The sequence below is a fragment of the Sciurus carolinensis genome, chromosome 1 (genome assembly GCF_902686445.1).
Source record: "Sciurus carolinensis chromosome 1, mSciCar1.2, whole genome shotgun sequence".
Lineage (NCBI taxonomy): Eukaryota > Metazoa > Chordata > Mammalia > Rodentia > Sciuridae > Sciurus > Sciurus carolinensis.
In genome coordinates, this window is record NC_062213.1 from 154,779,369 (window position 1) to 154,805,021 (window position 25,653).

The 25,653-nt window shown below is 39.0% G+C and overlaps 1 protein-coding gene across 23 annotated transcripts in view; it reads right to left on the reverse strand.

Annotated features, from left to right (window-relative positions):
- Sgip1 (SH3GL interacting endocytic adaptor 1) overlaps positions 1 to 25,653 on the reverse strand; it is a 200,500-nt gene that overhangs the window by 49,143 nt on the left and 125,704 nt on the right. For 10 of the 23 annotated variants that reach the window (XM_047541444.1, XM_047541437.1, XM_047541452.1 and 7 more), the window contains 9 exons: positions 22,978 to 22,989; positions 19,898 to 19,922; positions 18,874 to 18,925; positions 17,474 to 17,559; positions 14,509 to 14,601; positions 12,241 to 12,315; positions 9,586 to 10,104; positions 2,696 to 2,823; positions 1,644 to 1,770 (listed from right to left, as the gene is read on the reverse strand). In XM_047541444.1, the coding sequence (XP_047397400.1) occupies positions 1,644 to 1,770; positions 2,696 to 2,823; positions 9,586 to 10,104; positions 12,241 to 12,315; positions 14,509 to 14,601; positions 17,474 to 17,559; positions 18,874 to 18,925; positions 19,898 to 19,922; positions 22,978 to 22,989 (1,117 nt within the window). The remainder of the gene's footprint in view (positions 1 to 1,643; positions 1,771 to 2,695; positions 2,824 to 9,585; positions 10,105 to 12,240; positions 12,316 to 14,508; positions 14,602 to 17,473; positions 17,560 to 18,873; positions 18,926 to 19,897; positions 19,923 to 22,977; positions 22,990 to 25,653) is intronic. The other 13 variants (XM_047541521.1, XM_047541556.1, XM_047541548.1 and 10 more) reach the window with 3 other exon arrangements.

Genomic DNA, 25,653 nt, shown 5'->3' on the forward strand with positions numbered 1-25,653 from the left:
CTAGATATGTTAAAATCAAAGTCACTGGCCAGAATTTGATATTTCTACTGCAGAAAGTATAGAAATACATTATGCAGAACATGGACACAGTTCAAATTCTCTGTGTGTGCAGTTTTCTCTATGAATCAAAGTGAACTGAAAGAACATACTATATGGTTCATCTGAGGTCACCTAGGGGCTGCTTTAAGATTGACAGTTCACTCTTACTTTCTTCTCTGACCAACAAGGCAAATCATATAGAGTGGATGGAATGAATGATCTTGACAAAACAAAACAGTAGAACCAGAGTGTGTGTGTGGTGTGGGGTTGGGCGCATGGCTGTAGCAATCAAGGAGATTAAAGAGAGAGAGTGAAAAAAATAAGGTTAAGATGTTACAACAAACAAACAAACAAAATGAGAAAAAAATGAGCTGACAGGCATTGAAAAACAGAAGCCCTGAATTGCCCCAATTGATGCAGAAAAGGAATAGACATAGTTGTATAAAAATGTTAATAAATCTCCAGATAACTGCCTATATTTTCCCCAAAATTGAAGGATTCTTTGGGGATTATCTGATTAACATATAGAGTATGTGATGGAGTTTGAATTACTTTTGGGGCCCTTAAGAAGCACGCCTTAACCTATTTCTCTGAGAAAACAGACAATTGTCAAGAAGAGCCTCAGACTTTGATTCACCTACTTCTCACATGGGCAAGTCTGCAAGGTGCTCTTCCTTAGGTAGCAGAAGGAATTCACTTAGCTTTGGTTGATGATCTTCCTGAGCATGTAGATGGGTCAGCTGGTTTATAGCATGGGTGAGTTGGAGGGGAGTTCAGAGAACAAAGGAAGACAACGAGAGGAAGGGAAGTTGTATAGGAAAAGTAGAATGGGAAAGTCCCAGGTCAGAGCCACCATGCAATAAAGGGGAGAGGCAGCAGGAGCTGATGGGAGGTGGGAAGACACAGAGACCAGCCTTGGGAAGAGGGAAGATGCTCTGGGCAACAGGAAACCTGGGAAAACCATCCAGCCCAGCAGCCACTCTTAACTCTTCACTCTCATCACAGCATAAGGAAAGAGGCACAGGCATTTACGGAAAATGCCAGCAATGACTAATTTTTCTGGGAAAATTGACCACATATCACTGAAAAGCACTAAGAAAAAAAATGTCAAAAATTTTTCTCAAGTCTCACAATGCCAATGTTTATACCATTTGTCAACCTCAGGACAACCCAAAATGATGAAAAAGTGAAAGCTTCAGGAAAATAAAAGTTCTCATTTTTGTGATTTCTGGTGTGGTACACAGTTGGAATTTAAACACTTCCCCTCAAAGGAGACTATTTTTATTATAAGAAATATCTAAATTACAGGACCTCCCTGGGCGATTTCTTCTCTGCTTTTGTGAATAACTCTGTATGGAATAGCATAGACCAACCCTGCAAAATACAGGTGTTCACATTTTGTTCCTTGGCTCATTTGTGTGGGTAAAGTCCTTTGCCTCCTTTTCTGAGAAGGTGCTGGGGAAAGAAGAGTCAGGTGACAGCAGCAAAACACACAGCAAAACAATTTCAACCAGAAACACGGGGCCTGGGGAGTTCAGATCAGAAAACTTAGCCAGTCAAAACCCACAAACAGATTAAAAGAAAGAGAGGAGATAATTTTTTACCAACTGTGGGAGTGGTGGCTGCACTCAGGGAATTGGTTGACGATATTGAAGAAGTGCTTTCAGCCCGGGCTAAGGGTGCTATCGGAGGAGGGCTGGAAGAATGTATGGGTGGGCTAAAGGGTCTGGGCTGTAGGGAGAAGAAAAGAGATCACAGGTTAGACACACAGCTTGTAGCATTTTGGTTCCATATTATTAAAGTCTCCTGGGACAACTTGGGTCCCGAAAGGCATGTGGATGACCTGTTTTCACACTTAAGTGGACTTTATCTACGCAACAGCTTGTGGAGCAGAGCTGGAGGAACCCTAAACCACAGCACGGCTGAACTCAGCAGGTATGCTGGGCTTAGAGAAGCCAGGGAGTGTGATGGGATCTGTGATGTGGCCTCACACGCCCTCAGGGACCGAGCAGGAAACAATGTAAAAGCTCATTCCCATCTAAAGATGTTTAAATACAAAATACTGGACTGTGTTAGCAAGCCAAGGACTGCCTACAGGTGCCAACAAAATTGACGTCTGCCACAGTCTCTCAGTTGTTTGCACAGATTGCTTTCCACACCTCAGCCTTAAATCACAATGCAAGAAACTTCCACAATGAACCCAGCAGGCTGATGCTCTCTTCTTTATATTCACATAGTGTACCTACCACCAATAATGTATCTGTATTCTAGGGTCAGAAACTAGCACTTGCTCTCTCTTGGAGTTTTCCAAAAATCAGAAAATTATTGTGAAAGGAAACACCTCTCTTTCTAAAGGAGTTAGCAAGAGTTGATCGTGACCATCTGCATTGGTATCCATCCCTGGAGCGGAGGTGGGAGCCCAGGCGTCCTGCTATCATTTCAGACCTTGGCTTGAAAGACGATGGAGGCCTGAGGAGGGTTGAAAGATACACCTGGGTGGCGGTGACTATCTTTCAGAAGACACCTGAAAAGGTCATTTGGGCAAGAGTCCTAATGCTGAGACCTGAAGTTGAGATGTCCTGTGTTAAGATATTTTGAGGTTATTTGTGTTCTCTCCATCTAATTCAGAGCAAGCCAGGACAGAGGGGGAACATACCACATCTCCAACTCCAGGTTTTCCTGGAGGTAGCTTTGGCCGGGAGGGAGGCCTGGGAGGAGGAGGAGGTGGCGTGGTACTGCTGCAGGGAACCAAGGGAGTGGCTGGTCGAGCAGGAGATGATGCACCTGGAAAACAGGCTGGTGTTAGAAATGGCTGGAGCCGAGGTGTCCAGAGTGCTGTCATCACAATACAAAGCCTGGACATTTGTTTTGGCGGTTACTATGCTAAGCACTGTAAGCACGCGTTTCTTTCTTTTTTCTTTTTTTTTAATAAAGAAAAAATGTATTCATTTGAACCAAGGTTGATGGCGGAAGCTGAAGCTCATTTCCTTTTCTTGTCATGTGACACTCAGCAAAGGTAAATCCTTTCATTACTCTATCTGTGACAGAAGGTAAATTCTTATGACTCTTGCCTGGTGGCACTTTTAATTTTAATCACATACACACTAAACTTCGGGTAAATTCTCTTGAATTTTTTTAAAAAAAGTTTTAAAAGACAAAAGTGAAAGTTAGAACTTGCAGGAAGAGGAAGATCAGTGATTTTCCACACTGGATTTTTCTTTTTTAAACAGGGGTAAGAGATTATGTTTTTGACTGTGAGTCAACATATGGGCGCTAACTTTATCAATGTCCCAAAACACTTGAAGTAAGCAAAGGACAAATATAAGAAAGAACATTAGACATTACATGGGTGTTTTGTGTTTTTAATCATAGTAATAGAAACACACCAAATTTAGAGAATTTTGTGAAGTCTGTTCAGTAATTGGTCAGTGTGTCCCTGATGATTTTCAAAGTCATTTTTGAAAGAGCCTTCTGGATTTACTTTTCTGGCTGTCCATGACAAGCATATGGAGCACAGATGACACACAGAGGCTGGCATGCACACTGATCAGCACACCAGAGGGGTCTCTGCACTCAAGGGCCCTGGGATACATGGGAAAACCACTTGGTCAAAAAAACCTAGGGAAGTCAAATCAGTATTCAAACAGTTCTTGTTCAGAAGTTTCGTCACTTTGGTTAGAACACAGGTTGTCAAACTATCCCAAGAAAATTCTAAGAAATCCTGCCCCAGGAAAATAGCTATTCTTCTTTCCCGATACCTACCCCCGACCTGCCTTGAAACACACCACAAATCTGTGATCTCTGGAGTTCTAGACCAAGCATCTCAATCTCTAGATCTTCAGATTCTCAAAGTTCTTTGAAGTTGAATAACAAAACCCATCATCTCAGAATCTGTTCTCATTTGAGGATAGCTTTCAAGGTGAAACTTGCTACTTGTTTAAACAATCTGAAATATTGAGTATGTTTCTCTGTACTATTTATTCTGAATTAATTTGCAATGTTTGTTCTACAGTAGTGTGAAATCCCATTAATTAGTGTGGCCACCTCTTCTCTATGCCAACTGCCCCCATCACTACCACCTACTGTGTGTTTACTTTTACTGAACTCTCACTTTCTATTTTACTGGGCCAGAATCTACGCTAGGTGCTTTATATGGATTACCTGATCCCTATGGTAAGCTCTAGAGGTAGGTATTGATAGAATCTCAAGGGAAACAGAGGTTCAGAGATATTTAGTAACTTGTCCAAGATCAGAACACTTAAGTGATATATTTAATTCCAAAGCCCAAGCTCTTGCAACGTTGGAAAGACTGTGGAGTCCACATTTTGCATAAAATCTGTCCTTATTTTTATATGGTCAATTTGTACTCATCTCTCTCTGTAAATGTTCTGTCTTTGATTAATGTTCTCTTTAAAAAATGGAGTACGTTTTGACAGGTCCCATTCCAAAGTTTTGATTTGAATATGATGTTAGTAGATTTGTACCCAGAAGGCTTTCAGAAGATAGAAGTGACAACAAAGAGATGGGAAATAAACCTTGAAACAGTGGGGTCTGTGACAGGAAGTCTTATGGAATTCTTTTTTTATGATGGGGGAAAGGATTTCTATTCAGCTTTGGGAAAACCTTGGTATAGGAATGGTCCAAAATGTTTCTCCATGGGTCTACTTGTATAAATAGTCTTCTGAATCAATTCTAGGAAAAGGCCAGCTGTTTATTCTTTCCTCCCATGTTCCAGAAGAGAAATTTAAACATCCTCTTTCAGTAATGCTTGAGAAAATACTGAGGCGCTGTCATCAAGGTGGTGTGGAGTACTGGAAAACAGTACACTGGGTGGAGAGTCCAAAGGTCTGAATTCTCATTTGGTGGCCTCTACTTAGCTGTGGGATCTTCACCTGTCTGGGCCACAGTCTCCCCATTAAAAAAAAAAAATAGACATTGTTCTACTTACAAAGTAGTTGTAACAGGGAAAATGAAAATGCTTATGAAAGTGTTTGCTGAACTATAAATATTACATAATTGAAGGTAATAGAGGAAGATGATGGTAAAGATTATATCTTTTGATAAAGATACAACTAAAAAGTAAAGAAAAAAGTGTTAATTGCTAATCAAAAACTTAATTGTTTTCCTTTTCCTTTATGGACACACTCATTTAAATCACATTTTCTTTACTGAATTGATCTAACTGACTTGTTGTGCTGTTAAAAAGAAGCTAAGAGTATATATTCAAATCATTTAAAGGATATTTTGGTTAATATCCTGCCTGAGGGATCCTGAGGCTCAGCAGAGAACTTACTGGACCTGAGGGCGATTCCACAATTAACCCAAGGCTTCACATGCTTTTGTGAGGTTGTTCATGTTTTAAGTGTACAGATGGATACTATTTATACATCCCTATCCTCTTTGATTTTCAATTACACTTTTATTTCCTTCTCTGGTAGTGTTTAATCCCAAGCATGATACAGAAACTAAGTTGGACAATGCTACTCTTTAAAGTTCAACTCTAACAATTACACATATATATTGAGTATGTGAGTTAACAAAGTTGGCAACAATTGTCATGCTCTTGACCCACTTGCTGTTTTTGACCCAATGTTTCAACATAGTTTCTTTGGTAACCCCTGAAAACCACATATCTACAGCTTTAACTTTTATCGCTGTTCTTATGTGTTCCTCTGGTGTGTGTGTGTTGTGGGGGACAGTGGAGGAAACTGGGGAAAGTGGTAGAAGTACAAGCCATGGAATCCAACAGATGTAGAGCCAGATCCTGTCTCTGTTACTCATGAGCTTTGAAGGGACCCTGGTCAAGTTACCTCTGAGCATGTTTCCTTATCTGAAAATGAAGCTAATATACCAACAGTGTTACTGGGAGAATCAAGTGAATTAAAATACATGCACTTTGAAATAGGAAAAGAACTAAATGACCTTTCCCAAAGTTGTGTTTCTTAGAACACACTTACACAACTTCTTTGAAAAAAGTATTAAGTATATGTGGTAATGGTTTTACCGTTTCCTCTCCCCACTATCCTTTGGTAATAAGCACATTAAAAGCCCTAAAACAGAACTCTCTAGTAGAGCTTTCTGTGATGAAGAAATGTTCTATAACACCAATGTCCAATAATAGCACTAGCCACAAGTAGCCACTGAGCACTTGAATCATGACTACTGTATCTGAAGAACTGAATTTTATATTAATTTTAATTTATTATAATTACAAGTAAAAGAACTACACATGGCTAGTGATTCCTTAGGCATCATTGCTCTAAAAGACTTGGGGTTAGGAAATGCACTTTGGTTAATTCAATTCTATTGTCTCAAATTGTGTGTGTGTGTGTATGTGTGTAATTGTAAATAACTTTCTTTTAATTTTTCCTCCTAGTACTGGGGATTGAAATTGAACCCAGAGGTTCTCTACCTCTGAGCCACATCACCAGCTCCCTCTCCCTCCCCCCACCATTTTTCAATTTTGAGAAAGGTCTTGCTAAGTTGCTGAGGCTGGCCTCCAACTTGGAATCCTACTGCCTCAGCCTCCTGAGTTTCTGGGATTGCAGGCAGGTGCCACCACACCTGACATGAATAATATCTTTTAATATTTCATGAGTTGGAAAATATTTCTCTGAACATTCTCACTTGACTAACTCCTTTCTTTCCTAGTCCAAACCTGTTCAAGGCCAGAAAAAACTCATTTTTCCTTCTGTACGCTGGCACACAGTCCACATGGGAGAAGAGATAGCCCTTGCCAAGAATCAGCATCTGCATTCCAATAAAGCAGTATTCTGGCCAAACTAGGTATTTATAACTTTTTACCATAAGGAAATTGAAGTTCTTGGAGCAAATTCTTTACTTCCCACTGTTTTTCAACAGCAGGTAACCCTTCTGCTTCTCATGGCTTGGTTAGGACACTCCATGCTGTGAGTATAATGGTACCCACTTAAAATCAGTTAGAGGAGTACAGGAAAGTTAGTCCCATCAGGATGTGTTTTAAAAAGCAGGTAATGAGAAGCATCGCTTTTCTTTAATGCATGAGGCTATATTCTGTTGTTGTAATCCTAAATTTCTATTTCTGACAGTTTGTGTATATTCATCAATAAAATATTAAGCAGCAAATAAACTGGGATTTAATTAAGGGGATAATGGTGCAAAGTTTTATTTATTTATGGGGCTTCAGAGGACCAGATCAATCTCCTACTTGGAAATTCAATCCTTTTAATGCCTGCAAAGTATAGTCTTTTTCAGCTCAATTATTAAGAATCTATAGTCTTTTCTGGTAACCATATAAAATAATTTCAAGTAGGCTATGGAGGCTAAACATTAAAATAATGAAACTCTCAAAGATTCCAGAAAGAAAACCAAAGTTGCTCTCTGACTTAGTGAATCAGTATTTAATTCAATTAAACTAATATCTCCCAGAGCTTTGTGAAAGGTGATGAGAATATAGGTCAAGGACAAAGCTGCCTTGTCCTCCCCACTCCTGGCTAAAGGGGTTGGCTTTGGGGAGAGCATCCTGACCCTCCACTGGAGACAGGTGGGTATTCCTTGAAATGTCCTTTCAGGGCACTGAGAGCCTGCCCCAGGAGAGAGAGTCCTGTGGGAAACAGCTGAGGGACATCCTTCTTTTAGAGAGACAACTTCGTCAGGTTTGCTGTTTAACATAGCAACCTTTTATTACCTTTATAGATAAACAGAGAGCCTGTGTCCCAGAATAAAACTAAAAAAGCAACAGAGGCATGGAGGTGGGTGCTCTAAACCTCTGGAATTAGAGGTGAACAAAACAGTATGTTCTGGAAGCAGATTTTGGTGATCTTGTGGATGACACTGTACAATACAGTCAGTGGTCAATTAAGTCTTTGATATTTTGTGACCAAACCTCACAGAAGTGCTTGGTGAGTACAGGGGTAAGAACACAGGCTCAGGAACAGAGCCGAGTATGTGAATCCTGAGTCTATCATCCCCAGCTAGGGCAAATGACTTGACCTCTCTGAGCCTCGGTTTCTCCATCTATAAAGTGAGGGAAATACTAGTGCCTTCCACATGGGGTTGTTGTGAAGATGAAATAATGTGCATAAAGCACTTAGCATGGTGCTAAGCAGGAAATGCAACTCTAGTTCTTATTATTGACAAAATAAAGGTTTCCAAAGATTCGATGTTTTATTTAATGTTTGCCAAACTTATTTGCTTATCAAATATAGTTTTCCTTCTTGGGGAGAGGAAGGCCTGGGGCATATCTAATGATATGAAATACTGGCTTTGTTTGTGGCACAGGTGAATCCCCACCCTTCTTGATCTCCTTGGATGCTCTCACATTAAAAAGCACAGAGGCAAAGGAGGAACAAATTCTGGATGGCATTCCAGGGAAAGAGGCAGCAGGGGTGAGTGAATACCAGAACAGAGACAAGCCCTTTCCTTCCTGCCTCTCACCAGGTCTGAAATACTTGGTTGCCTCTTTCTTGCTTGCTTTTTTTTTTTTTTTTTAAATATTTTTAGTTACAGACAGACACGATACCTTTATTTTATTATTTACTTTTATGTGATCCTGAGGATTGAGCCCAGAGCCTCATATGTGCTAGGCAAGCGCTCTACCACTGAGCTAAAGCCCCAGACCTTGGTTGCCTCTTTCAAAACAATAATAAACAGCACATGGCATCCCGGGAAGGTGCTGATCTGACCCCTGCCAGGGAGGGAAGGCTATGAGGAGCTTTCCAGATGAATCTGAGCAACAGTGGAATAAACAATATGAAAATGATGCACTTGGAAGCTCTTGGTACTTCTTTGGTATGCCTGGCAATTGCTTCTGTCCTTTCATGGTTAGAACACAGAAAATAAAGTTTAAAATTAAAAAAAAAAAAAAAAAAAACCCAAAATCAAATTTGATGTGAGAATGTGCATCAAGAGTCCCCAAAGGTACATTTCTGGTAGACTTTTCCATCACTTGTCACCACACTTGGCGTTGACTTGGCCTGATGGGTGTGTCAAGCGGTGAGATCTGAGAACAAGTTTGTCTGTAGTGGCAGCTCCATTAGGGTGGGGATGTGCTAAGGCATTTGTTTATTTAATGCAGTTCTTTAAAATCTCCTTTTCAAATATTACACATCTTTTTTCCCCCCCAAAATAAATTAACAAAGTTCCCTCCTCACTTAAAAAAAAGAATGAAAACAAAAAAGGACCTTCCTTCCCTCACATTGACCTACAAAACCTGGGGCTCTCAAGAGGCATTAGACAAGAGAATCAGATATGTGACCTGTAAACCAGGCACTGAAGTATGTCTTTCTAGAACTTTCCTGAATTCCTAAGAATGATATTACAGCTTTCTTTTAAAAAAAAAAACTCTATGCCTCCTAACTGCAGGCTGGGGCAAGGCAGAACACATCCACAGACTTGGACCACGATTGCGAGCATTCGATGGACTGGGACATGCTACGGGGCCACAGGACACCCAGGAATGGCTGGAGCTCTACGACCAACTGCCAGGCAGGGGGAGGGTGTTGCTCACACTCAAGCAGCCACGGCCATTCTCTGGCACACGGAGCACACGCAAACCAGAAGACGTACCACTGGCGGTCCCCGTACCACTGCCCGAGCCAGGTCCAGGGGACGAGACAACAGTCCTGTAGGTGGGTGGTGGTGGGGGAGGTGGAGTTGCTCTCTGTCCCAACCCAAAATCTTTAGGAGATGAGATTGTTTCTAAGTAATCATCTTTAATGAAGGTCTGCTCAGCGACTTTCTTCTGGACTTCTTCTAAATTGAGCGGAGATGGTACATTGCGAGGAGGCCCAGGAGGCCCAGGAGGCCCAGGAGGTCCTGGGGGACCCACGGGCACCGGGGGGCCAGGAGGGACTGGAGCCGGGGAGTCATCTGGGTTGTCTGATGCTGCCGGTGGGGACACCACCTTTTCCCTTGGAGTCAACTCTGGAGTAACATGTTCCGGGGAATTGTCAGAGAAATGGACCCACTTTTCTTCAGTGTACACGGCAACAGACTTGGGGGACAACACTGGGCCAAAAATGCTGTCCAAGTCATTGATGGAAGGTAGTTTTTCAATTTTGGCCTCTGTGGCTGACTGTTCATTTCCTGTGGTTAAAGTAGTTGGTTTTAAACTTTAATTGACTTTTTTAATGTTATTTATATGGGGGGGGAGTGGTAGGGGTGAGGCAAAGCCTGGTGGATATATTGCCCTGTGAGGTGTCTTCGTGGGCATATATCTCAGCGGGATTAAGAGCTGAAGGTGAAAGGAGAGTTCTCACCTCCTTAATGTGAGCATGGTATTTGATGCTGTGATTTATTCTTGCAAGGTGACAACAGTTGGCCACTTTTACCATCATTTAAAGTGCTGAGCATGATACTACTCTCAAGGCTGCTTACAAGAGAAACACGGGTGATCATTTCCATAAGCTAATGTTAAGTTCATAAGAAATATAGTCTCTGAAAATACAATTTCCAAAAGGAGTTTGCTTTTGAAAATGTGACCTACTGCAAAACAACACAGTAGACAAAGACTTGAGCATTAAAAATCACCCGCATATTTTATAAAGGTTGTCTGAGCTAGTGTGTTTGGGGAAACTCATGATAATATCTGTTAGTTTAAAAAATTGGATATCACATTTAGCTGTAGGTTCTCTAATACTCCAGAAACACAGCACAAAGATTAAAGAGACATTCCCACACAAATATTTACAAATACACACGTACACATGACACTCATGGTTTACTGAGAAAGCATTTTCTACTTATTAGAGCTGTTATACATATGCCTGTTTAAAGGAGAAGAAAATAATAAAAATGTAATAATTCCTTTTCTCATCAAATCTCATCTGTTAACATCATATGCATATCTGTGGTATATATCTATCAGAAGTCTCTGTCTTACTTAGATGGTATCAACTATTCTTTAAAATTCTTATCAATAATAAGAGGCAAAAGTTAAAAACTGTCTTCTACAGTTTGGCTTGAAATACTTGATAACAACTGCAATTTGATAAACTTTTTTTTAAACTGAGGTTATTCAAATTAGAAATTGTTACTTAAATAACTATAGGACATGACCAGAAGTTACTTTACCTTTAAATAACTCTTGGACTATAAGAACTGGCTTGTCATTTCCATATTTACAGTTTGAAATGAATTAACTTTCATGGTTCCAAGGCTACAGATAAATGGGGTAGTATTTTGCATGGCACACAATATTTATAATTTTGCTTCTGGTAGGTTTATTTATATCTAACATAATTTATGGGAAATATAGGGGACCCCAGTGGCTCAAACTTGAAAACACTTGTACCTATGCAACTCTGGATGATTCTCTATTGAATTTAAGTCGATATAAATTTCATAAATGACATTTCTTGCTTTCTCTTTTGTTGATAAATATCCTGCTCTGTACTTATCAAACTCATCAGGCTGCATAAATAGCAAAGGATGGAATTGCTATAGAATTCCAAAATGATAAAGAACCACATTCTAGGGCTCAGATCCATAAAATAACCATTACTATTTTTGATTTGCCAGTCCCATAAGACTTGGTAGATTATAAATTGTATGAATACATGCTATCGATTTTAATGGAGGGCAAAGATGTGCCTTAGAGATATGTGTCTAAAAGGATGCAGCGGTTCCTTGCCATATTTCATGATCTTTACACATCTCTTTGCCATGAGATAGTAAATACTTGAATGACTACTGGGGAAAAAAATTCACACCAACAGTACAGCACTCATCCTGAGAACCATTTCATGTCTTTGTAGACTGGACAGGTTTAGTTCTAGCAAAAGTTTTATTGGTTCTTGGAAAAATTCAAGTGGTACCTTGAGGCTATTAAATTTTAAATCATCAAAAATAAGATTCAACAAAGAGAGTGGTTCATTAAACAACTTTTTATATTGGTATTTTTCCCCCTTCATTTTACAAGTGAATGTGGCTCTTATTCTACAAAGGAAAAATTGTGAGAAGTTTCCTTCCTTTCTGCCTTCCTTCCTTCCTTCCCTCCTTCCTTCCTTTCTCTTCTTTCTTTTCTTTCTTTTGTGTGTGAAACCTGCAAGTGGCATTTTAAAATAAGTTTGCACTATAAATTGTAATGGAAATAAAACTAAATGTCAACATTGTACCATTTTAGTGTAGACTACAACTTCCAAAATATCAAGGGCACATTGAGGTCCAGGGCTGTGCCTGCTTGCCACATCATCTTAGAGTAGAAAAGAACCTGAAGTTTACCTGGTCCAACTGTTAAGGGGGAGCCTGTTCGAGGTGGGGTGGCTGGTACATTTTTTGGAGGCAGTGGTGGAGGTGCTATAAAGAGATGAGAAGTTGAATATTATTGATCACATTCTTCCGAAATTGCACAAGACACTAGCTAAGCAGGATTAGGGCTTTCCTTCATGACTTGATGTTGAAAATAGAATACCATCAATGATCTAAATTTCATAAAGTTCCAAGTCAACGGGTTGAAACAGGATCTATTCAGGTTATTCCATTTTATCAGAGTAAGAGTTTGCCAAAAGGATAGCCAGATAGCAACAATAACATCAAAGCTTTATTCATTTAAATATTATTTGGTAAACAAATCTCAAGCCACAACTAAGTTCCACCTCCTGTGCTAGGGACAAAATGGGTTGAATAAAAATCCTCTGTCCTCGAGGAATGTGACTGATGATGAATATCATGTTCACAGACAGTTAACAACCCTGGGTGAGATAATGGAAGTCAGAGGCAAAGTGACTTGGGTCAATGAAAAATGAGCAGGTTCCCTTGGTAAAAATTACAGTCAACAAAATCCTGAGATAGAATTAAGTATATAGCGTTATGGTCTCCAGCAGGAGATTTACTCTTCTAAACAGGGCTTGTCACTTTATGGATGAGGTTAAAAATTACTGTTTCAACAGCTACATTTTTTTTCTTCCCTTTAATGCATGTTCTTTTCACTGGCCATATTTGGTACACTCAAAGAGTTCACACTAATTTCATAAATCATCTCAAGGTTCAGATGTGAACCTGGATGTGTTCTAATCTTTCATATCCTAAAAGCAGGCTGAGTCGGGTGCACATGTAGCTGGAAGGCTCTTGCCATAATAACATTACTAACAGCTGTCCTTTCAAAGCCTAGGAGCATGTGGTCCTTAATCTTAGTTAGGAGCTGCTGAGAACTGCACCTCCTGTGGTCATAATTTCCCACAAGAGTCAATCAGAGGCTCCTTAGTAATGGTTTCTGTAAAAAGTTGATCAAGATTATAATCAATAAAAAACTAAAAAACAAGTAAAATACCACAGAGCCTAATGACCTAAAATAGTAAACCTGTACTGCAACTATGAAATGAGCAGAATTATGCAATGCCCATCAATAAACAGCAGCCTCTTCTATGCTAGGTGCACCACAGTGCCTAAAACTCACCACTCCGAAATACCATTAGTAGTGTTTGAATCAATACATCATCTATGCAAACATTTCATTTGTTTACCTTCTGAGCATTTAGGAAGGGTTTTCTAGGAATGGTTTGGGTAACTTAGGTCTGTAGAGAAAGTTTTTCAAAGAAGTCAGGGCTTTTTCTCTGACTTTGTTTCCCAGTGGCATGGGGAAACATTTCAAACCATGCTGCTGTGGTTTACATTCTTCAAATACATCTTCCAAAGTTCACTTTTAAAAGAGTTGTTGATAATGCTGTTTTGCCTATTCTGATTTTGAAGAAATATTCTTGGAAAGACTGGCTCACGTGACTTGGTAACGATAATATTCTCAACAAATAACCTCTGGCTTTTGATTATGAATCCTCTGGGATAATTGCCATGGTCATTTTTAGATACCAGAAGGCAAAGCCCTGGGGATGGGCTTTGAACTGGAAGAAGTATGAGTTGGTCTATACTATGAGCCTCTAGGAGTTGAAATACATTCTGTGACCCCCACCCCACCTTTTCCTGAGATCTAATCCTCTCATGGGTATTTTAAGGAGCACCTTCCATATGCTCCTTTGATATGAGTAATCTACTGAAGGAGAGTTCAGTAAACCTGTCACATAGGTGACCTGTCCAAGTAGTCCAGCCCACCACAGTTGAAAGGTTATAAAGATCTTTGGACCTCCTTCTGGTTTTGTTTGATGGCAGCTTTGTTGTAAATTTGTTCTGATTTCCTGTCTCGGCGTATCTCTACCAATTTCTCAATGTGTCCTTTTTGTCCTGTGCAGCCTCAGTTGTTCTGTAGGACTAGCAGAGACCATATCTCAGACCAGCAGATTCTTTAACTCATTTGCTTCTGACTTTTACATACGAGTCTACGATTCAAGGTTAGTAATTTTACTTCTCTTTATTATTTTATTCTGGATTAGATAACCTGCCCTGGTCTCTCTAAGTCTACAGCCTGTTAGAATAACATCTCCTCTCAATATTCAAACAGTGCTTGTGTCGACTTTCTAGGAGTCACCTGATTTCATTCGGCAGACAGACAGTAAAATGAGTCACTTATTTTTCAGACAGAGCAGGCATATAACTTACTTCCGGTGGGAAAAGGCCTTGTTAACTTTGGCGACTCCATGCTGGGATTAATTGGCTGGCCTGAACCCCATATCTCAGGCTGATCTAAAATAACTGGAAACAGAAAAAGAGAATTTCCCAGGGTAGGTTAAAAAAAGAACCCCCCCTGGATGTTAGAACTTAAAATTTCAATTTAAAGTTGAACTTTACAAAATTATCTCCCCCTTGCTTTATACTGGGAAATTAATTTAGCAATGTGCTGTTCCCATTCTTTTCAAACGGAGAACAGAAATAGAAGTGTGGTGTTTGGGGGTGGAGGGGGTGTCTGTGTGTGTGCATATAGCTGAGTAAAACTTTGCAAAATGAATTCTGCATTTTCTCCCTGGTTGGTCACTTAAGGACATTCCGAATATCAGTACACATACTGGCTCCGATTTGGGTACCCTTTTGAAAATTCAGGTATTGATTCCACGGATGCTGTTCTGATGTAAGTTGGTTTATTTAAATCTGTTATGAATATGCTTCAAAGCTGAAAATACTCGGATTCTCTGCAATGGTTTCTATCTTTAAAGGGTCTCCAGGGTCTTTAAATAAACCTCTCACAGCATCATAAAGAGAAATGATTATTTTAAAAATGGTTGGCAAATATCTTAAAAGCACCAGAAAGATAAATGCTTAGATATCTGAAGTAAATAAGGGCAATTAGGTTTTGGGTCTAAGGACATTGAATTTAGTATTTTTCTCTTTCTTTTCTATTGTTCCGACTTTGTTGTTATGGTAATGGTGAGAATAACTACCCCCTGTCAGCAGGTACTGTGGTGACTGATTACACTGTGAACTGCAGGCTCAGAAGTCAGTGGGATGTGGATTTGAATCTAGCCTCCAATCTTATTGTAGAATCCTGGGCATTTAACCTCTCTGAACTTCCTTCCTTTGGTGTGAAGTGAAGATAATAAGTTACTGAGAGGATTGAAGGAAGTAATGGATACAAATAAAATGTATATAAAATGCACATTTATCAGAAGGGCAGTAGCTGTTGTTAATCTTTTAATCCTTAACACCACCATGTGGTAATACCAGTGCCACCTTGGGGAGAGGAAACCAATGATTAGTGATGAAAATACTTGCTCATAGAAAAAGCAGAGGAGCTAAGATCTGATCTAGGCATACCTAAGTCCAAAATACAGATACCCCTCCAAGTCTCTTAAACTTATACTAGGAAAATCGATTAATCATAAGTTCACGTGGTTGGTGCAAATGGTAGAACTTTTACAGAACTTTGGGGGCTGTAGGCACTTGATGGACAATCAAACCAGACTGACAAGTCCATGGCTTTCCTCTCCATCACAAACCTCAGAGATGATCTTAGCTCTATTCTGTTGTGAAGCAGCATTACTTTCATGAATTCAACGTGGATACCACTTTGATATTTAAGAACATTTCTAGTTTTTATATAAGGTTTCTGTATAGTTATGGACAGACTCAGGTAAAAAAAAAATCAAATCCCATTTCTCCACACCATACAAATATGTCATTAAAAACAAGACTGCAGATGAGTTAATAAGACAAATGATTTCTTGAGTGCAAGGCCACCTTCACCGAGAGAATCTAAGTTATAAACATTTAAATAACTAAATGAGTGTTTAGAGAAGTTCTTTATACATTTTCTTAACTATTAAATCATTGAAAATATTCAGGTATGGTTGACTGATGTTTATTTCCCAGATTCATTCTCCATTTCTCCACGGTCAAAGAGTTTAGCTGTCCACGTGGTACCAAATTTTCTCCAGTGGACTTTGGCTGGAAGTGATGGGTGTCTCTTTCAGATTTTGCTCTGACAATTGGCACTGAGTTCCATTGGCCTCTCCCCACCATCTTTTCTCTGACAGGAAGGAGAGGAACATTGGAACAACTTTCTTGGATTCAGAAATGAAGGTAACTTTTGAGGATGGCAGAGTGACCTTATGGATCTGACACTGCTTCCTTCCAGACTGTTCAAGTGAAACAGATAAAATTCTATCTTGTTTTTTGCTCTATTTGTTGTCTCTCTGCTACTGTATCTTAGACTACTCATTATACTTCGAAGTGTTCTTGTATTTAACGCTTAAGGGCACTTCAACATTGGGTCCTAGAAAGATATCATTTTGATATATATATATATATATATATATATATATATATATATATACACACACACACACACACACACCATAGTGTTCTTAAGTCAAATAATTTTTATAAAGACATTTATATCATCAAACACAGTTACTGGGGATACATGCATTGGGCACAAACACACGTCAGGAATAGATTAGATCTCTTGTATGGAGGGGTTATTTTACACCAGCAAGGTGTATATTATTTACAGCTATCCAAAAACATGGTTAATTTAAAAAAGTTAAATATTTAACACTAGGAAAAAATGTGGAATAGGAAGTTCAGCAATGATGGCAGAAATGAAGGCATTTTTCTCATAGCATTTGATTTCTAAGTTGCCAAATGACTGGAAGTCATCCCTGGGTCTGCAGCCAGCAAACAATGACTGTCATGAGCAATCCAATGGTCACTTCCACCATTGGGGTGGCGAGAGAGTAAATGCAACAGAGAGTGCAGATAGTCATATGAGAGTGACTGTGGTGAGTGTTCATGCTCCTGCGAACACCCCCAGGATAGCCATTTCGTCACAAAGCATTTACTGCTCAATAAGGATTTGTGTAGATTTGCATTAATTTTTACCAACCTCATTCAAGGAGTGTTTATTACTTATTAGATATTTCTGGAAATAAAATGTCAAATCCCAAAATAACACAAATAAGGAAACTAAACTCCTGTTCTTAAAAATATACCAAGATCAGAACTTTTCTTTCCTATGAGGATGTGATGATACATTAAAAATATACCTCAAAATATGCATATTTTCTTTAGATAAGTTAAAATTTCATGAAAAAAGAAAATAAACCTACAGACACATAGATTTCTTTCCTACCTTCTGTCTTCTGTTCATCAAAAGCTGATTCTAATGGCGGGCCAAAGAGGGGAGCAAGGGCCACGGTGTCATCAGGAGGCTTTTTGCTAAATCACACACATTGAGGCAAAATACAAGAGATGGCTCAAAAATTAATGCTGAAAAAGATAGACAAGCTTTCAGATATTTTTTTCTTGATAAAATTGTGTGTTTGTGTGTGTTGGCTTGTGCATATATACATGCAAGCGTGTGTATATAAAGTATGTGGATGTAAAGCTTCTGTATGGTTAGACAGTTTTACATAAAGACACCAAATGTAGTATGGGACAAGAGTGTTGGTAGGAGATAAGATCCCCCATTCTCAGTGGAGGACCAGGGTGCTGGTCAAATGGAAATAAGTTGAAGGAGAAAAGGTCTTTCAAAGCACCATAATTTTCTATACCTAGAAGAGATAATATTAGAGATAAGTTTATTGCAAAGCCCTGTTCTGCCCTCACTCAAAAACTACTTTTCTGTGTCTTCACCACATCTCTGAGTTGTAACTAAGGCAGTGAAAGTCGAGCATAGGGATGTGAAATCACAAACCACCCAAACAATAGGTGTTTGAACAAGAAACTGGGTTGCTTAGCTTCTAACTTCATTGTCCCCCCTCCCAACCAATGGCTCCTTGTGACCTCCTAATACTCCGGCAAAGTATATCTCAGAGGGAGAAGAAGAGTGCTGAAACTATCAGGGGGAACAGGAGGACCACAACCTAAACTCTCTCCGAATTACTAATCCAGACTCTTAAGAAATAGCCACACAACCATCCCCATTTCTTCTCCAGACCTCATGGATCCTAATGAGTTTTCTGTGTGTGGTGGGGAATGGGGGGTAAGGAGGGGAAGGAGAGAAGAGGAGAGGGGCTGGGGAAGACAGGGAGAGGTTTAAAAGGATCAAGCTTTTAAAGAGAAATAGCAGCCTTTTTGGAAAACAATGCCCACTTGTATAATATTTTACCCAAAGAATACACTGTGAAATACAATGTTCTGCTAAAAACAAACAACCAAAGATTCTTTTGGTGTGTAGCAGATGATATGTATATCATGAAGCTGTTGTATACAAACAGAGAGACTTTACTTCATAGAGCAATATAAACATATTTCAGATTGGCATTTCAGACGCTAAAGGATCTTACAGTATGAGCTTTAGCCTTCTCATTTTGGTAGGGAGTTACTTTAGATAACTGCAGAGTACTTCCCTATAGGTCTCCCTTGGGGTGCACTTATGAGAAATGATAACATGCTACGGATGCACGAACTTGTACATGTTGATAGGCCCTTCATTCAATAGGAACTGAGAGTTAGACCAAAGGATATTTGCCTAACTGTTAAGTGTTCACGATGCCTCACACATAACACAACTCATGTCTTCATGCTCACCTTATAAGTTCTGGAGTTGGTGTGGAACGCCGGGGTCTTGCCACTTCTTCACCTGATGCACAGGACAAAAGACCTTTTCAGGCATATTTTGACTATTCCCTTCTGATGTGTCTAATGAACTATGTTTGGAAACACTTAGAGATTGAAGTTCCATCAATAAACAACTCAATAAGAAAATTGTGCACAAGAGACCCTCTCCCCTGGCAACACAACAGACATATATTTGTCACATGTAGTGGCATTTTCTCTGGCATTTGTAATACCTCATTAACCAAGGAATTACCATAAACAAGCCATCAAATAGATTTGCAGCACTCAGTGGAACAGCATACCAGTCTTTGAATGTCTGCTGCCTTGATCGGTTCTGCTTCCCAATTATCATAAAAGAATGACAAAGCAGCCATATGTACGTAGTAAACGAATCCAGCATTTTCTGCCTATTCTCTTCTTAAAATGCCAAGAAAATGTTTTATCTTTTAACTGTGAACCACGAATTTATAATTCCTAGGATGTGTTGTATGCAGCAGAGGAAAATCATGCCCTATGTATATTATAACCTATGGTCATATCACTATGGTTAACTAAAATATTCATATCAAATAACACAAGAATGGGAAAGTTGAATTTACCTTCAGTTCCTTCTGGCCTCCTCCTCTCTCCCCACCCCCATTGGCAAATGCACACTTGATTAAATTCATTTCTAAACTTAAATAATACAGTAAGAGTCGACAAATACAGGAAGAAAATAGCAAAGTTTTTCTGAAAAAATATATTATTTTTTTTGAATTTAAACATTAATTATTCAGAATCCAAAGAAGCACTTTATCATAATGAGAATTCTTTGCTGTAAAAGTTAAAAAAAAAATAGGAAAAGAAAGAAAAAAGAAAAAAACAAAAACAAAAAAGTAAGCCTTAAAAATCAAGCCCAAGAGTATAAAATTCAAATGTATATATGCTCCAAGAGCCAAGGAACTACTCCTTCTTTCAAATTGTACTCTATTTCTGGTAGCTAAGATATACTTACTGGATAAGTTCCTTTTAATTGCACCCTAGAATTAGAAATAAACACTATAAGGCTTAAGACCACATATATGTTATGTACAATATGTATTATTTCTGTCATTGCAATTAAACTGAACTCAAGAAATGCAGAAGGGAAAACGAAAATTTTCTCAGAATCATACTTAAGTTGGAACTTGTGGACACACACATATACCAGGATTTGCATTTTATTCAAAGGTGATAGAGTGGAAGGGAAGGTAAATCATAAGTCTTCTGATTGAGAAAACCCCCTTACCTGGGTAGATATGAGAAATTAAAGACAAATAATGAATAGTTCATTAAAAACAAACCCTTCTTACACTGTAACAGATAAGAAAATAAATCTGAGTTTAACATATGATTGACATTTGAAAGTTCTAGGCTGTATTTGAGAATACTGTCTGCTCTTAGGCAGGTGGGGTCCCCAGCTTGTTAGTAGAAGCAGTCATCAGCTACTAATTAAATTAAAAAAAATAAAAGTGGCAAGTGTTAAAGGGAAGGGAAACTTGGAGGCATCCACCACCGAGTGGTTTTATTGAGGGAGCTAAGGAATTCCATCCTGCCCACCCAGCTCTTTTCCAATTTCTTCCATGTACCTGCCACTAGACCCATCAGTCCACTAATTGAGTTATTTCTTTAGTTCAAGACATTGACCTACTATTGGAATACAAATAGCTTTGGTTGGCAGGAATAATGTGAGCAGGTCATTTCTAGCTTTTATAATGTCTTGGCATGAACTTATTCTGATAACAGAAGAATTGATTAGACATCAATTTTTGACTTAAAAACAGAAACTGTGAAAGATTCTTTGTGTGTGATGCTACCATGGGACCACAGGAGGTAAGGCATGACTAGGCATGGGCTGACTTAGTAGAAAGGCAAGGACACAGTTGGGGACAGGGAAAGCAAGGGGTAGGACTATGGATCATCCTGGTGAGGTGCCATTCAACATTTTTTCCCCTGCTTTCTACCTGTAGTGAAAGGTCAACCTGGTGGTCACAGATCTGTTTTAGTCTCTCAGATTATACCATTAACAACTTAGGACATGATCCAGCACCTCTGTAATAGAGCTGTAAAAAAGTTTCTTTTCCACTTTCCTAAGGATATATTAGAATTTTCTGTTCTTGTTTGAAACAGTTTAGGATGGAGGAGTAGTTTCAATCTGAACAAAGATCCATTAGCTGTTTTCTGGTGGGTGACTCAATTCAATTATTATTTTATGACTTGTTTTGACCAATAATGCAATCTGTTTTCCCTTACTATGTGTGCCAGGTAGAAGATTATTGCATAATTAGCAAAAAAATTTTAATAACTATGGTCATTTAATTCTGCTAAGGTCATTAGGGGAATTTGGATATGATTTTTTTTTTTTTTTAAATAATGAGGGTCTGTAGACAAACAACTGGAGAATAAATAGTTTAAATGGGGCTAAAATGTTTTTCTGGGATATGGACCTTCTTGATAGTGAAATTTAAATTAATTGGGTCTTAAAGAGTTTTAGTTTAAATAGTCAATGACACGATCAATAAGTTGGCATTGAGGGAACAGGGTCCCCCAGTTCTGTGAGAACTGAGATCTAGTTGCTAGGAGATCCCAGGGGCTGGACTGACGATACTTTGGTCTCTCTGTCCTACTCCTTTTATTTAAAATTTTAATATGCAAGAAATAAGAAAGGTAGAAAACTTCTTTTGTATTCATCAGTTATTACTGAACGATACTTGAAAAGAAGTCCCCATAACATTTTAATTAAATACTTCTCATGAATGAATGGTCACAAGTTAAGGGCAAGCCAGACATGGAAGAAATATGCAAGAAAACTCTTGGTTGGAAATTAGAAAGAATAATTGAATATCAATTTGGAAAGGAACAGATATTTGAAATATCAGTAGCAAGTCAGCAGCAATGGAGAAGAAAGTCTCACTGTGAGCTGGATCCAGCACACAGAACGTGGATGGCTCTGGTGCTGCATCATGACAAATCTCATTAGGTTGGTCTGATGTCAACCACACAACCACACTCAGGACAGAAGCCCATTGACTTAAAAACCTCCTCCTCACACAGGAACATATTTTCCTCCTTTCAGTGATGGATGTTGCATGTATATTGTGAATCCATTTTCTTTATTTTGAATTAATGGAAGGTATTCTTTCTTCCTCTGCTACACCATCTGACAGCTGGGTTGGAATCCTCACACATGTAGAGCAGTCCCTACAGATGCCATCTTAACTTCTGGTATGTAGTTTAAACAGAGAACCATCAGCTTGGCACCTGAGCAGGGCATTTGCCTCCAACTAATTAGCTGGACTGACACAAGCCTGGGGATGTTTCAGAGGGCGTTGTTTTCTGTTTCGTTTCCTCTTTAAAGTGACTGGTTAGGTAGATGGGGTGGGGGGAGTCATTTCAAAAACAGCCAGGCTCTTCTTGTTGTTCGAAATTCTTCAGATTCTTTAACTTGAGGAAAAGTAGATTTCACTTTGGCCAATGTGAACTGCCATTGATAAACCCTGCCAAAATTGTTTTCAGTGATGAAATTTAGAATTATCTGACAATCCAGGAGTATTGAGTTGAAAGTAAGTCTGATCTCAAAATGGAAATACTAAATATGTATCAGTGTATACTGGTTCATGTAAATAACGATCCAAGCACATATTTTGAACAACGTGGCTTAAAAAGATGATTTTTTACTTTCTTTATAGTTTTATAATTATTTATTATCATATTACTATCAACTTCTATGGTGCTTTCTGACCCATCTGTAGTCCTTGGAGACACACACACACACACACACACACACACCGCAACATACACATACACATTTTTCAGATTTATCACTAGGAGTTAGAATTCCCAAGTATTGATTTAGCCTGCTATGGAAATGTGCTCTGATAATTCTAAAATATGCCCTCAACACTTAGAAAATCAGAGGATTCCAACCAGTAAACCTAATTCATCTGCCTCATTCACACTAGTTATCATAAATTTAATGGGAAACCAACCTGGCCACCTTGCCTTGGCAGCAATTTTCTCTATACATGTTTAAGGTAAAATGTTGAGAGTTCTTACCGGGCTGCGCCTCTGTGATCAGCAAAAAGGAATAGAGAACAGATACCTAGTCAGAGAATGATGTATCAGTCAACAGACGTGGATAATCCAAGACTTCAACGTGGCCACCACACACAAACATGCTCCAAATAATCAGGCCAGAGAAAGGCAGGCACTGTGTTTAGGGTTCATTTAAACCATAGAAGGCTTGTAAAACCTAAGAGAGGGACTGTTGAATGATACAGCTTTGCTATGGGGATGTTTCAGTTTCAGTTATGTGTATGCAAGAATAAGGCAGAAACATACAAAGTCTTTACTGACAGTGTTAATGTCTTACCACAAGGAGTTTTCTCCAGATTATTTGAAGAGGGAGGTCTCAGAGTAAAGAGTACAGGGAAGACTGTGTCCTTGCATGCAACAGGGTGTTAGCAAGCATCACAGATGCAATGCATTTCCCATAACGAGGGCCTAAAACGGAGCTTCCAAACAAATAAGGTAGAATGTAGAGCCCTGTTCTTTGGTTTTTCTCTCTAGTGTTCTTTAAAATGTCTGTTTCTAAGGACATTTTATTCTTTTGGTAAGTATCTGTCCTTGGCCTGGCCTTGTGGGCATCCAATGAGTAGGCATGTGATGGGGAAGACCAGTAGCTCCTGACAAACACAGACGGGGACAGGGAAAACTGCTCAGCAACAGAACACGGTGGACTAGACTGGGTCGGGAAAACAGGAAAAACGAGCTGACACATGACCTCTCTTTCCTCCAACTGTGACTGTGGCTGCCACCAATTTACCCACAGCCTCTGAATAATGTCCCTTTTTAGGATGTTTTTGCAGTAACAGGAGTGACTAGGGTGTGGGAGGGGAGAGAGATGTGCAGAGTTTCACTTTGCGGATGTGGACTAATCCAGGATTCACCAGATTTGCTCCTGGCCTCAGACAACTCAGGCCAGGAGCAACAGCAGAGGAGGCTATTCACAGGAGGAGGCTGGGTCACTTCCCAGAACAGACAGGACACAAAGGCTTGTAGCCTTTCATATCTGGGAGGCCTCCAGGGGGATCAGGTCCATTGCCTTTATGATGCAGAGAGGAAAGGGAGATTCCAGGACACACAGCTAGTAAATCTGTAGAAGCAGGGAGCAGAATTTAGATCTTTGATCTTCTATTCTCATGTTCTTTTTATGATTTTAAGAATGACTTTGTGGGAGGACTTCTAGAGCAGAGAGTCACTGAGGGTAACATCCAGGAATTGTTATTTCTAAGACCAGTTTCACAAGTGGCTAGGACTTTAGACATACATACTTTAGTCAGTTTTCCTTGTAACCATCTAGATTTTATTATTTGCCCTATTTCCTAGGTACTACTCCCTAATGATCTCACCTTTCTCATAAATCTGTGTGCATGGATGCAATTTAAACAAAATTAGAACAAAAGGCACTTATCAATTATATATTTTAGAGTTTAAATAAAATCTCTTACAGACTAAACTATATCATGTCATGAGGACTATTCACTTTCATATGAAGATATAGACTTTATTATTCTTTAGTGACCAAAATTCTTTAAAGAAGCACATGTGGGAATTTCATGACAAACTTTTAAAATATAGCAAAGAAAGGACTAAAAGTGACACAGTTCCCACAGTATAAAATTATGAGAAGTAATGCGAAGTAAAATGCAGATTGCAACTACAGGGAAGCTGAACCTTAAGTACAAGAAACTTTATCAATTTAAGATGATATAAAATGCTTTTCAAAATAAATTTGAATATATCGATCCACTCAAATTGTTATATCTCAATTTCCGATGAGTTGAAAACCTACATTTTAAATCAATAGTTCAAGTTTGTGTTTTTCCTAGTAAAAGATTATTTTATGAAACAACATTTTGGAAACTCTGCTTCCAAATTCTTTCATCAAAGACTAGTTGTTCAAATTCACGTAGTCACAGTTTGATTGACAAGAATCCAAAAGCCACGGCTAAAAGTGGTGCAATGAGCAGATGCAGAAATCCTGCAATTAAAGGATAACTGAAATCCTTAGAGGGAAAAGGTTCCCAGAAATTAAATGGAAGGACTTTATATACATTATCACCAATGAAGAGCTCACTGGACAGAAAGATCAGCAAAATTATTATTAGCCATGAGTGAGGGACCTTTGCCTGTTAAAAATTTTATTTTCCCTCTCCCCTGCCATTTCTCAAGAATTTCAAAGCATTTAGCATTTTGTTTTTGTTTTATTAACATATAGAATCTGCATCAAAGATAGGAGAAAACAAATTTAGTATTCAGACTTGATTTGTTCTAAAAATTGAAAGAGATATGTCCTTCATGGGGAGGAGCATGTGGGGCTGGGCCAGAGCAGGACTGGTCATGACGCCCTGGTGAACTGGCCACTATTCAGGAGTGCCCTGTGTCTGCCATGTGAGAATGTGGGCCTCGTGCTCTGGTATCTTATTTTTGTTTTTATTTGTCTCTTTACATTTATTCCCCATGGTACTGGAGATTGAATCCAGGGCCATGTGTTTACCAGGCAAATGCTCTACCACTGAGCTATATCTCCAGCTCTATTTTTCTTTTTTTATTCTGAGACAGGGTCTTGCTAAATTGCTGGGTTGGCCTAAAGTCTATGAACTTCCTGCCTCAGCTTCCCCAGCTGTTGGGATTACAGGTGTGTGCCACTATCTTTAGAGAGAAGATGAA